The sequence below is a fragment of the Sturnus vulgaris genome, chromosome 11, assembly GCF_052056855.1.
Source record: "Sturnus vulgaris isolate bStuVul1 chromosome 11, bStuVul1.hap1, whole genome shotgun sequence".
NCBI lineage: Eukaryota > Metazoa > Chordata > Aves > Passeriformes > Sturnidae > Sturnus > Sturnus vulgaris.
Window position 1 is genome coordinate 4809475 of NC_142253.1, and position 14094 is coordinate 4823568.

A 14094-nucleotide genomic window follows, 5' to 3' on the forward strand; every position below is an offset into this window, starting at 1 on the left:
GGCTCTAGGGTGATCTAATTGTGGCCTTCCAGTACCTGAAGGGAGGCTGCAAAAAGATGGAGACTATTTACAAGGGCCTGGAGTGACAAGACAAAGGAGAATGACTTTAAACTGATGGACCATAGGTTTAGATTGAATATTAGGAAGAAATGCTAATGTGAGGGTGGTGGGGCCGTGGCACAAATTGTGAAGACAAACCACCCAGATGGCTGTTCCATCCCTGGAAGTGTTCACGGCACGTTGGACGGGGCTTGGAGCAACCTGGGGTAGTGGAAGGTGTCCCTGCCCATGGCATGGGTGAAACTGGATGGCCTTTGAGGTCCTTTGGAGCCAAACCATTCCATGGCTTTGTACTCATGACAGGCGGGGGCATGGAGATCCCTCGGCAGGACGGGAAGGGATCTCTATGTCAGTGATCGGGGGTGTTCGGGAGGGTCCCCGCCGTGTGTTCGTGGCGGTTATGGCCATTACGGCCACTACGGCGACTATCACCACTACCGCTACTACGGCCACTATCGCCACTATGGCCATTATCACCACCATGGCCGCTGCCCGGGCCGCCCTCAGCCCGCCGGGCCCGCGCCGCCCCGCCCCGCGCGGGGCACTGTGGGAAGCAGAGGGAACTATGGCGGATGGTGAGGAACCGTAAGTGCCCTGTATGTGTGTGCTCGGCCGGCCCTGCCCCGGGCCCGGGGTCCCCTCTCTCTCCTCCCCGGTCTCTGTAGCGCGATACTGACCCTTCTTTTATTCTCTCTCTTTTAGGGAGAAGAAAAGAAGGAGGCTAGAGGAGCTGCTGGCGGATGGGTTAGTGCGGGGCTGCGGGCGAGCGGGGCAGGGGCAGCGCTTGCTGGGGCAGGGGTAGGTGAGGGCGAGCCGCAGCCCCGCAGGAGCTGAGGGCTGGGAGGAGGCTGCGGGGCCCGCGGGAGGCGCGGGCAGGCAGGAGGGAGCCCCAGGAAAGGTGGCCTAGGTGGGGCAGGGCCCTTGAGCAGCGAGGACTGGAGGAGAGGAAACTCCCGGGGAGAGGAGCAAGGGGCTGCCCCGGAGCGGGGTGGGAGTTGCGGGCTCGCAGCTTGGCATGGTGTGCTGAAGAGCTTGGTGACCAGAGGGGGAAAAGCTGCCTTGCCGGTCAGGGACTTGGGAAGGCCTCTAGGCTAGAAGCAGGTGACTTAAGTTTTGGCTGAAAATTAAAAATTCACACTGCAGAACAGTTGTCTCTGCACCTCTTTAAAACTCTGCAAACTCTTTAAAATCTACGCACCTGCCTTAAAGGCCGCGAAAACGATTGTTGAGAAATCTTTAGCATCGTCTGCTTCCATCTCTTAACTACCCCATTCTGCTTGTGTCCCTCTACCCCAGGGTCACCAGGCAGGCCTGCCTGGGCACTGGCAGTGCATGTGTGTTGGGATGAGGGTCACAACATTCCCTGGGCATGTGGGATGGAAGGGTGCATGTCAAATCCCCCAAAAGCATGGAGCTTTGGAGATGTGAAGGTGGCAGGGAAAAGTCTGAGCTTAAAAGCAATATAAGGACTGTGGTGCTCTGATACTTCAAACAAAATTTAAAATGAAAATAACTCAATGAAATAAGAATGTTGTTGAACTCTTAAACCTGGTTATGCTGTAACAACACAAAAAATAAACATTTGAAAAATTGTTTCTGAAATAAAACATAAAATCTGACGTTGAGTTGTTGATGTTTTTCAGATCTCCACAATGTCCAACCCTCTAAAAAATGAACTGTAGTATAATTGCAGAAGTGAAACTAGACATTATAATTTTTATCAGTTAGGAAGGAAAATACACATCTAAACAGAAAAGGAGTGCTGCTGTTTAGTAGCTGTTTATAGGGACTATATAAAAGAAAAAAAAATTGTTCTTAATTTTAACACACCTTCTACACTCATTTCCAAAAATGCTTCTATCCCATAGAAGCAGCTTTTGTGATGTATGTTGACTCATTTTATTTGCTTAATGAACCTTCTGAAATCTGGTGTACAGCAGATGAGGGATTCTGCAGAGGGAGTGTTGTGTTTATTTACACCATTTCCCATTATGTGAAATATGTGTAATTTCACATTATTGTGAAAACTGGGGAAGATATGAAAGTGCATCTGAGGTCGAAAGACCCTTATGAATTCAAATAATTTTTGTAGGTCTTATTTAACTGCTCTTGTAGTAAGTAACTTCCCTCAACAGTTAAGAGGAGAGTTCAGTCTGCAATCAAATTATCATAGAATGGTTTGGGTTGGAAGGGACCTTAAAGATCATCTCATTCCAACCCGCTGCCATGGGCAGGGACATCACAGGTGAATTATGATTTATTTATTCCTGCAGAGAAGTTTTTCCCTGTTACTGAAAATCTTTTGCAAAATCAGTTCCCTATAAGTTCATTTACTATCAGCATACTGTGTTGTCCAAGTTCTGAATAGTGTGAAGATTAAGGAACTCTCTGTAGATGTTTTCACCACATTTACTTTTGATTTTGAGATGAGTTACAAGGAAGTTATGATAAATTCTAAACATTACCCAAGAGTAATTAGACAGGTGCTTTTTTTGCATAGAAGAAGGCAGATAGCACTTTGCTACTTAGGATTAGGATTAGCAGAGCTGTTTTATAACCAGCTTAGTTTTACATTAATGTAAAGCATAATCATATTTATTGAGTGGAACTCCTGTTTATTTAATAGAGAAGGAGGCGTTGATCTTATAGTAGAAAATTACTTGAGAGCTGATTTTGAACTATTCTAGTAAGTCTCTTAAAAATTTAAATCTATACTTACGTACTATTAAAAGTGACCTGCTAAAGGAGAAAAGGGTAGTGGAGTATTTGATGCAAAATTCTGCCTTGTAAATTTAAAGGAACATAACTACATACGTTTCTTTTTTTTCAAGTGAGACTATTACTGCAGTCAGGCTCGAGGATGTCTAAAAAATGGTGCAGTTCTAATTCCATGGTACCACTTGCTTGTGAAGAACATTCAAGATTCATGTCTTTTAAAAATATTCGTCTAAATAAACTACCCTGAAGATTCAGAGGATGATGTTGGGGCACGTTACTGTAATCTATTCAGAGCCTCACTATTGCAGTTACACACTGATGTGTCTGTCAGATACAAGACTTGACTGATGAAAAAAATATCACCCTCAAAATCTAGAGGAATAAGCTCTTTTTCTGTGTCCTCTTCAAATTTGCGGGAAACAAAAGGAATAAGACTAGACCCTTTTTTCACTGCAGGTCAACTTTTACTAGTAACAGTTAAATCAGTGGGTTTATCGAAATGCCTGGGTTATTTTTCCCCTCTGTGCATATTTGTATTACTACTTTTTAGTTCCACAAATAAAACCCACTCATGCAAATGCTCATGTGCATAACTTACAGACACGAAGAATATGCAGATGCATTTGTACGAATGGTCAATAATTAAGGTGTTCTTTGTATAGAAAGTTGGAGGTGTGGCTTTTCCTGTCTGATTTTGCAGCTGAATTTACTGTGTTCTGTGCAGAATGGCTGTTGATGGTGGGTGTGGGGACTCTGGAGACTGGGAAGGTCGCTGGAACCATGTAAAGAAGTTCCTCGAGCGATCTGGACCATTCACACATCCCGATTTCGAGCCAGGCACTCAAGTGAGAAAGACTTACTTTCAAATATCTATAGAGTGTGTTGCAAATTAATGTAAACAACTTCATTAATTGACCACCAGCAATGTATGAGTACTAAAGCTGCATGAAAAGCTTGTGTTTTAATCAATTGATCATTATGGTCCTAGGAGAACATGTTGTGTTCTTTTTATAAGTTTGTATTTTTAAGTTTTACACTGTCAACTTCAAGCTTGCTGTCATCATATATAAATACACAGCAGCGTATGAATTATGCTGTTTTTGAGTTTCACATGAAAAATAGCAGCATTTATATCTCCATTTTTAAGCAATTTGGTACAGTGAGGAATTGATTGTACTTAAGAAATTAGTGTTAATATGAGTACTTTGAGAACTGGATAAGATGTGTAGTAGGGTAAACTGTTTTAAGTATTTCTTCTGCTTTTCCTCTTTTGTTGTACATTTTCTTTGAGCTTATGGTTGAAAGTATTTTCCTGTTACTTTTTTAATGTACTGTTCCATTATTGACTAGTTGGAGACTGGGGACAAATAGAACAGTTCACAGAAAGCAATTATATACTTAACATTTTCAATTCTTTCTGTCCAGCAACATTGTCTATCTGTTTAGATATATTTTGTATTATATATCAGTGAAATGTTTGAAGAAAGAAAGCATTATCACCTTAAACCAAATAATAATAAGAGTGGACCTTGCATTTTTCATGGTCAAAAGGAATATAAAGTAATATACTGATATTAGCAAAGGTCTTGATTCTCTCTAAGTGCGGATATAGGCACTGCATGAAAGCAAAAACTGATTAAAGTCTGATATGTAATTACTCCTGCAAATGCAAAGTTGCTTTTTCTGTAACTCAGTAGGCACTGAAAATTTATGGTAACATATTTGTAAGGGTTATGAAACAAAGGACAGATTGTACTAATTTTTTGGTTTATGTTTTCTGCAGGCCCTTGATTTTTTGTTAAGCACATGTAAAGTACTAGTTATTGGAGCAGGAGGATTAGGATGTGAACTCCTGAAAAACCTGGTAATTACTGTTTTAAACCTTTTCTTCTTATAATCTTTTCTGTTTCTTTTTGTCCTTGACAAAACTATCTTTTTCAGTTGACTAGTTTTGCAGTTTTGGTTGTATGCAGCTACTAGAATTTTAAGTTCTAATCAACGTGTGTAAAATACATGTTGATACAGACAATAAAAATGAAAAACGCACTTGAAAAATGGTATTTTCATATGTTGCATGTTATTTATTCAGCTACCTCAAAGCTTGTCTGGAGGTACAACAGGCTGCTTTCTATGAAGAACAGCTAAAAGTTCATGTGCAGCCTTAGATCCAGTCTGATATTGGTGATTCTCCCTAATTGCCAGATCTAGGGAAATGAAGTCAACTTCATGAACAAATCATGCTCCTAATGCTACAAGGAAGTGTGGTTTGGAATGCAAGAGTTTAATGACCCATTTATTGTGGTTTTTATCCTCACAATCACTCAAATTTATCTCAGTGTATCACTGTTATGATCCCATTTGAGTTTGGTAGTTTGGACTATTTGTATTTCTATTTAAGAGCAAAGATTTCTGTGCATCCCTTGTTAGGCATGGAATAGCTCTCTTCAGAAAATGTAAAGGGAGAAGTTTCAACATCTTTATATATAAAAAGATAGAGTCTTAAAGGAAAAAACATATTCTTTATATGATTCAATTTTTTAAGTCACTTCAGAACATCACAACTCCTTTTATTTTCTCTAAACCCTGTGTTTTACAGCATTTCTTTCCCTTTAACTGAAGGTCACATTGTCTCTTTGTGTGTGACTGATATTACTTTATCAGATCAGATCCGTAATGCAGTTTTAAGGCAATTTTACTATAAAGTTTGCCAGATGTAGTGATGGCCTGCATGCAAATGGAGACGAGGCAGAGCTTCTGTCAGAGGTTCAGTGTGTTCTTAGATAGGGAGATGGTTTTTGTGTTTGCCATCTGCTTCAGCATTGAATGCCATGAGGAATGCTGCCTTGTTTTGAAGTGTGATGTCTGGGTCAATATACCAGACTTGTTTATGCCAATTGTGAAAATGGTCAATGTCTCAAACCTTAACAGGAATTTTAAAGATCCTTTTAAAGGAATTAAACTTTATTTTTCCTATTCCTGCTGAACATGGACATACTTATGGTATTTGTTTAAATTCTGTGTTTTTTTTCCCCAACGGACCCTTTTGATTTACTCCAGCCATGAAGGAATAGTGCAGCTTCCCCTAATAGATCAGCCTACTGTTGGCTTCCCTGTGTTAGCATTGGGTAGGCCAAAGCAATATTGCCTTCAGCTGAGCCTTGTCTTTGACTGTTGGAATGTTATTAATTCCATCTGTCTAAATACCAGCATTAGGAGCCCAGCCAAACCCCTTTGAACAAAGAATGACCATGTACCTGTCTGCACAGGCAATGAGCAGCAAATACATTTGTTCCTCCAAAGGTTGCTGTTTTGGCATCTGGAGTGAATTCTGGAGCTTTGTGTGCATTTAATTTCCTGTTAAATGAAGCTGACCTTCTCTTTTCCCAGGCACTGTCTGGCTTCAGACAGATCCATGTTATTGACATGGATACTATAGATGTTTCTAACCTTAATCGACAGTTTTTGTTTCGGTGAGTGATATTTTATATTTCCACTGTTTAACTTCTGAGTTTCTTTAAATGTACCTAAATAAAATATGTTAATATATTCATTATTTTGGTTGGACAAGAGGTCATTAAAGATTATTGGACCTTCATGTCGCAGTAGGACTCAGAATTAACTAGATATTGTGTGTGATTTCTTCTTATTTTGGCATCTGTGGCATGAAGAAAATCAATTTATGTTCCTTGCCATTCCAGTACAGCTAATGACTAATGGAAAAGGTGACACCAAGGAATAAATGCACACAGACTGAGATCTCAGATTTTCTGGTACCTTTTTCATCCAAGTACAGTGAAAAACCATTGGATTTTTTTGGTGTTGATAACCGTAGTTAATTCTGAGGCTCTCACATCTGATGCTTTGCAGGGATCATGGAATGGTTTGGTTGGATGCCTTAATATTATCCAATTAAATAAATTATCCTAAAGTAACAATTAGCCACTTAATTCGATATTGCAATGTATAGAGATTGGAAAGACAAAATCTGCTAAAATAAAGCATTTGGAATTACTTGGGTTTTTCCCAGACCGAAGGATGTGGGGCGACCAAAAGCAGAAGTTGCAGCAGAATTCCTGAACAGTCGCATTCCCAACTGTGCTGTTGTACCGTATCCTTTCACAGAGAAGCCCTGAAGGCTTCAATATCCTAGAAAACTCTGTAGGTGGTAAGAGTATCTAAAGTATTTTGCTGCCATCCTTTTTCTCATACAATAAAGAACACTTCCATTCAGCTGGTGAGTTGAGAATTCTTTCTCTGTGCCATTAGCATACAGGGAATCTGCATGGGAAAGGCTCAGAAATTATTTTGTATTTTTCCACTGAGTCTCTTTATTCAGCTGCAATATTGTAATTTTCACTGAGATACTGGAATTATTCACCAGAGAGCTTTGAGTAAGCATTGGTAGGAGGCATTAGTTTATAAACGTGGAGCAACACTTACTGATGAAGGACTTTGTGAGAGTACATATTTTGAGCTTCCTAAATATTTCACCTGCTGAACTTTGCCAATTAGGACTATTCCATTGTGCCCTAATTTTGTGAGATGTCACAGCTTCACCTGTGGGAATTTAATCTCAGATCACATAGTTTTTTAGAAGGTATTGTATAGAATTACAGTAATAAATTAGATAATATGTTCCCTTTAGGTTAGCAAATAGAAAACCTATAAATATATTCCTTTACTGGGCTTGCATTCAGATATTTTAAAAAGATTCAAGACATGGATGAAAGCTTCTATCGACGTAAGTGAAGTTTTTTTACCTGACAAGCACCCACTGGTGCTTTGGGGGACCCTTGCAAATATTGCTGCTCACTGCTTTTCCTGATAGTTTGCTTGCTGATTATTTTAGTCTTCCACAGTATACTGGAAGTAACACCTAGACAAAATTTAAATGCACCTGTGAGGCAGGTAATCTAGGGGAGATAGCTAAGGAGTCACTGTCCCTGTTATGGATAGAATACTTTGCTTGTCTTGAAGTCTGCATTAGTATAGATTTTGAATAATGTTTTTTTCTCCCTAGAGTTCCATATTATTGTTTGTGGGCTGGATTCTATTATTGCAAGAAGATGGATAAATGGCATGCTGGTAAAGTTTTCAATCTTCTTAATGCCTGATTATTGCTTCAGTTTAGATGACTAAAATGAAACATACTTGTGTAGAGTGTGTCACGGAAATGAATGAGGACTATTGAAACTCACAGCTTTCTGTACCTATTTCTGTTTTCTTTCTGTGAGCAGGATGAAATACAGGCTCTCTTACCTGCCCTTTTCTTGAGGAGTGTTAGCCAACATTTGTGCAGTGCCCTGCAGGGATAATTTCAAAGTTAGGTTACATTGCTTGTGGCCCTCTCCAGTCAGCTTTTGAAAATCATAAAAGAAACCAGAGCTGCTCTGAGTGCTCTCATTGTGAATTTTTTCTTCAATACCCAAACTGTATTTATCATGCTGCAGCTTGTAAATGCCATTATTTGGAGCTGCATTGTTACAGAATTCAGTGGCCAGAAAGCTGGTAGTTTTATCATTGTCAATTTGTTTATAAAACAATGATGTGGAGTATCTACCTGTATTAAAAAAAAAAAAGACAAAAGCAAAACAACAAATCAAGAATCAAACCTTCAACCAACCAACCAACCATTTGTTCTGATGAACTGTAAGAATATATATAGGAAATAATAGTATTTATCAGGGGAGTAAGCAGAGGAGGTAGAGGGTGAAGGTGGTTGATTAAGTTTTGTGCACTGACAAATAAGTAGTGTTTTATATACCCTTAAAATAAACTGTATGTCAAGCACTCAATAGTTGGATGTACCTTTAAGAATAAAATTTTAGGATTTTTTTTCTTCCTGCAACTTGTTTAAAAATGGAAACCAAACAAAAACCAACACCCCCACCCTTTATTTGTTAGATGTCATTTTTACATTATGAAGATGGTGTCCTGGATCCAAGTTCCATCATACCTCTAATAGATGGAGGGACAGAAGGTTTCAAAGGAAATGTTCGTGTGATTATTCCTGGTATGACAGCATGTGTTGAGTGCACACTTGCACTTTACCCACCACAGGTAATTCAGCCAGTGAAATTGCCATTTTTTCATATTCCTCTGCTTTGCTGGTTTCTTAACTTAGAAACCAGAACCTTAGAAATCATTAGTATCCAATGTGTCATGGTTTCTTCTGGTTTTGCTCCTCTGCCCAACCAGGTCAATTTTCCCATGTGCACCATTGCATCCATGCCCAGACTGCCAGAGCATTGCATTGAGTATGTCAGGATATTGCAGTGGCCAAAGGAACAGCCCTTTGGAGGTAATTAATGTGTTGTACTGGTGCTAAGTGAACATTTTTCCTTTTAATTAACTTGAGTTGGGTGTGTACTTTTAATAAAACAATCCTGCCTCTTAACCTCATGTGGTTCATTGTCATATTGAATGTAAGCCTCCTCTGAGCTGGAGATGGATTTTCGCTTCTTGAGCTCACTCTTCAGTTCCATGTTTTCTCATGTTTCTCACACTGCACAGTGTCTTTCCTGAATTAAAATGTAGGCTATAACAGCTCTATACAACTCTGTGCAGTGTTGATAGTCTGTGTATAAGATATGTTAAAACTAAAGATGTTTGTAAAAATAATACTTTGGTTATTTAAAATGTCAAGTTTCAATAGCTTCATAAGGTGTTCATTTTAAATTAAAACAGGGATTTTTTTTAGACAAAATGCTGTGTTTCTGAAGAACTTTTATAATTGCAATTTATCTGTTAATTTTTTACTGTAGAAGGTATTGCATTGGATGGAGATGATCCTGAACACATACAGTGGATTTACCAGAAGTCTTTAGAAAGAGCCTCACAATTTAATATTAAAGGTGTTACCTACAGACTCACCCAAGGTAAGGGGATGGCATTTCACCAAGTTATGGCATTTGCACCTAGGCTGGATTGGCATTCTTTGTGTTTGTTATGACTAAGCTGGCAGCTGTGCTGAGATAGTTCTCAGCCTTAAACCAGAAACAGGCAGCTCGTTTCCTGTGCCAGCATAAATATTTTTATGACAAATCAGATGTTCGGGCACTCGTGATGAATCAGAGGAACTTATCTGGGATAAAACTGAACATTCTTTTTGCCATTTTATTTTTAACTTGGAGCAGCTCCACAAATTACATTATACAGTGACCACTCTTGCTGGGCCAAAGAATAGAAACAAAAGGACTTGATTGTCTTTTTTAGCAGTAGAACATTTTGTGCCAGTTCAGGCTGGTTAAGTCTGTAGCATTGGTTCCTCTCTGCTGTCCCTGTCTCTGTTCACATGCAAGTGCAGTATGCTGACACTCATTTAATCAGCATTTTAAACACTAACCTCAACTATCTTTCCTTTGTGTGTTTCTCCAATTAAACAGGAATAGAACAGAGATTTAATTTCCAGTGCTAAATGCAGAATACTTTCAGAGTTTGTTCAGTAGTTCTCTTTTGATACCTGCTTTTTTTCAATGTGCTTGATCCATTCCTAAAATTAAAAAAAGTGCCCAAGTAATGCAGCAGCATGCCATTATACCTGTTTGTTACAGAAATTCCTGGACACTTTAAAGTGTCCTTTAGAATACTTTTGGACCTCCCTTTTAAATTATTCTGTCTAAAAGTAGTCTCTCAATAGAGTTTCTTGGAAAACCCAGAGCTGTATGTTTTGTTTTTACAGGGGTGGTTAAACGAATTATTCCAGCAGTAGCTTCTACAAATGCAGTAATTGCAGGTATGCTGAAAGAACTCATTTCACTTCTGCTTTACTGACTTGAGAGTTTTGTGGGGCAACAATTTGGAATTGAGAACTAGGAGAGGATAATTTTTAAGTGTGTCTGATTTATTTTTGCAATCTCATTTCTGTTTTCCTTAGAGAAACTGTATGTGACTGGATAGAGAGCAAAAGCATTTAAGACTGGAGAGAAAAATTGAAAATCACAATACATAGGCTTGACATAGTCTCAGCTTAGTGCCAAATCTATGATGTAAACGTACAGAACTACCAGCTGCCTTCAGATGTTTATTTTTCTCTTTATAGATTGTTATACTTGATTGTTTTTGTCACTTTGGTACAACTGTGTGATGTCTGCATGTCTGGTAGAGTTAGGTAACAAAATTTTTTTTTCTCATTCCAGCTGTTTGTGCCACTGAAGTTTTTAAAATAGCCACAAGGTATTTAATTTCTTATTAATTAAAGACATGATTTCCAGCAGAATGCCATGTATCAACACTGACATATTTGTTATTACAGTGCATATGTTCCTCTTAACAACTACTTGGTGTTCAATGATGTGGATGGATTATATACATACAGTTTTGAAGCTGAAAGAAAGGTTAGTGCCATTAAAGGCTTGAAGGGTTGTTTCCTTGATTTGTATTTATGCACTCTGTGTGTGTTTCTGAACCTCAGTATTGAATCAATTGGCCCTTAGTACTGGGTAATAATATTTCTGAAGTTTTAAAAGTGGAAACTACAGCATTAAGGGTCTGCTGCTTCTGCAGAGTAGAACTACAAAATAAGATCCTCAAACCTAAGATGACTCATGGGCAGATCTTCTCAAAAAGAGGTGATGGCAAAAATTGATCTGAAAGTTTCTAGTATTGGTTTTTATGTCAGATGAAATTTGTCATTTGTAAAAACTTAAGTGCTGTTGGGAGTCAATCAGTGACAGACTTCAGAAGGAAACAAATTTTGTCATTAATATTTGCAACTATTAATATTTCTAGAGCTAAAACTTGAAAAAACCACGACACAAACACTTTTGAGACCTTACTAGCAGCATTTCTAAAATCATCTTTAACACAATGTATTCCTGTGCTGTTTTGTGGTAGGAGAACTGTCCAGCCTGCAGCCAGCTTCCCCAAAACATAGAGATTTCCCCATCAGCTAAATTACAGGAGATCCTGGATTACTTGACAAATAATGCTTCATTGTAAGTTGCAACCATTCTGACTAATTTGATAATTTGTTAGTTCAGTACTTAAAAAAGATGATTTCTAGATGTATTTTTAACCTGATTGCCTGGTTTGTGTTTTGCTTGTTTATTTGTTTTAAATGTTTTATATATAGGCAGATGAAATCTCCTGCAATCACAGCAACTATGTATGGAGGAAATAAAACACTTTATTTACAGGTAATCTAAACATACATAATTGACTGTAATATTCTGAATTTACTTAAATTTACTGAATTTGAAAAAAAAAATCTGGCCTTTTTTTTTTTTTTTAATTTGCAGACAGTAGCTTCAATTGAAGAAAGAACAAGGCCAAATCTTTCCAAGACACTAAAAGGTATCATGGAGCTGTCAGGTGTAGATTTTCGAGTTAGAGAAAGTCAATTTCACTCCTCTGTGTGGATATTTAGCTTTATCTTGCATTATGCAGGAGAATGTGCTTCGTTGTTCTTTTACATTCAATACACATTCAATTTTGGTTTCACATTTCTCAGGTATATCAGTTGCTTAAAGGTAAAGTGCAGGCAGATGCACAGAACATTGCAACAAAGCAACAAAATAACAGCTGTAAATTAAACACACTTCTGCAGAGTTTTATATATATTTCTCAACAAGGTCTGTTTCCTGGTTAAATTAGATTAATATTAATTTAGCCAGTGAGCTGTTTGTAGCTGTATTTCATCATATTTACAGTTTATGGGAATAGCATTTCTAATTTTTTTGGCTTCTTGAAAAGGCAAAGCACATGAGTTTAATTAAATTAATTAAGCTTTTCTTTCTGTTTCAGAACTGGGGCTTGTGGATGGCCAGGAACTTGCAGTTGCTGATGTTACTACACCACAGACTATGTTGTTCAAGCTTCACTTTACCACTTAATTTATTCATCAGTAAAGTGCAAATACAGCAAGAGAAACCACCTTATAAAACAAACATACTCTGTTGGTGTTAAAGCAGCCTGAAATGTTCCTGTTAGTGCCAGCATGGTTGAAGGTTAGGAAATCTAAATGAATCACCATTATTTCAGAATTGTATGTAGAAGCCAATATTTGGTGGATTATATTTGTATAAATGCTTATTCATGTACAGACCTCTGATGTATAGAAGTACACTTTTCTCTGATTTTGTTGTCAAAATGTTCATGCTAATGTACTCTCAAACACATGGAACTTTAAGATGGCCAAAAGTCTTGTTTTCAACATGTGTGCACACATATATGCAAAGAAAAGATGTTTTTAAAAGGAACCACAACGATCTGGTTTTAACTTGTAGCACTCCTGAGACTTACTGAGTCACCTTATACCAAAGGAGGCAGTAGATTAAAATTAGCATTTCCCTCTTATTTGATATTGATCTGATCAATTTTATGGAAGGTGTTAAATATGGAAGAGATGGCTTTGTTTACAGGAAACACAAAAGGAGAAAATGATCAGCTGTACATGAAAATCCAGATGTGTCTCCTCACTGTCCTCAAGCAGCCACCATGCACAGCATTGCAAGATAATGTTCAAATATCATTGGTGCTGTTAAGGTATTTATTAATAAAAAAATCAGAAAGACACCTGAGTTTGTGGCTTTTCTATGGACATTGAAGAGCATTTATAACTTCCATTAAAAAAATCTGGGGCATCATTTCGCTGCTTTAGTCAGACTTGAGCAGTGCCAGGTGCCACAACCTGAATAGTCTAGTCTGATGTGAAAATTCTAGTGAAGGTGAAGGAAAATTCTAGTCTGATGTGTTAGCTGTGTTTGAAGCTTACAATTTTTAAACTCTGAATTGCATAATTTAAAAGGACAAGGAGTAGTGGGTACAAATTGAACGAGGGGGAAATAGGGGGATAAGACAAGGAGTAGTGTGTACAGATTGAGTGAGGGGGGATAGGGGGATAGGACAAGGAGTAATAGGTACAAATTGAACGAGGGGAGATAGGACAAGGTGTAGCGGGTACAAACTGAAAAAGGGGAAATTTAGGCTAGATACTCAGAATAAATTCTTTCCTGTGTGAGTAGTGAGGGGCTGGCACAGGTCGCCCAGAGAAGCTGTGGCTGCCCCACCCGTGGTAGTGTTCCAGGCCAGGTCGGACGGGGCTTGGAGCGGGAGGTGTCCGTGCCCCGGCAGGGACTGGAGCCGGCTGCTCTCTAAAATCCCTCCTAGCCCTTGAACTGGAGGCGCTGTGAGGGCGGGCGCGGTGCCGGTCCCGCCTCCCGGACGTGTCGGGCCGGACGCGGCTGCGCCGGGCCCGGGTGCGACGTGGATCCGGCGGCGCCTGCGCGGGGCCCGCTCGCTCGGCTCCGCTCCGCTCCGCTGCTCTCCCTCAGCGCCGGCCCGGCCCGGCCCGGCCCGGCCCCGCCGGCAGCGGGG

General features: G+C 39.2%; 1 protein-coding gene across 5 annotated transcripts; it reads left to right on the forward strand.

The window, feature by feature from the left end:
• The first annotated feature begins 557 nt into the window (after positions 1-557).
• Positions 558-13293, forward strand: UBA3 (ubiquitin like modifier activating enzyme 3). 5 transcript variants are annotated; one of them, XM_014873378.2, is made up of 18 exons: positions 558-645; positions 763-804; positions 3503-3623; positions 4562-4642; positions 6166-6248; positions 6806-6886; positions 7476-7519; positions 7799-7863; positions 8683-8838; positions 8977-9079; positions 9543-9656; positions 10460-10513; positions 10917-10953; positions 11033-11114; positions 11614-11714; positions 11852-11915; positions 12018-12072; positions 12523-13293. In XM_014873378.2, the coding sequence occupies exons 1-18, from the start codon at positions 626-628 to the stop codon at positions 12609-12611; spliced, it is 1392 nt and encodes a 463-aa protein (XP_014728864.1). In that variant the 5' UTR covers positions 558-625; the 3' UTR covers positions 12612-13293. The 5 variants fall into 5 exon arrangements, with proteins under 5 accessions (XP_014728864.1, XP_014728872.1, XP_014728881.1 ...); XM_014873395.2 differs by having other exon boundaries at positions 598-656; XM_088171278.1 differs by having other exon boundaries at positions 609-635.
• The last annotated feature ends 801 nt before the right edge of the window (positions 13294-14094 follow it).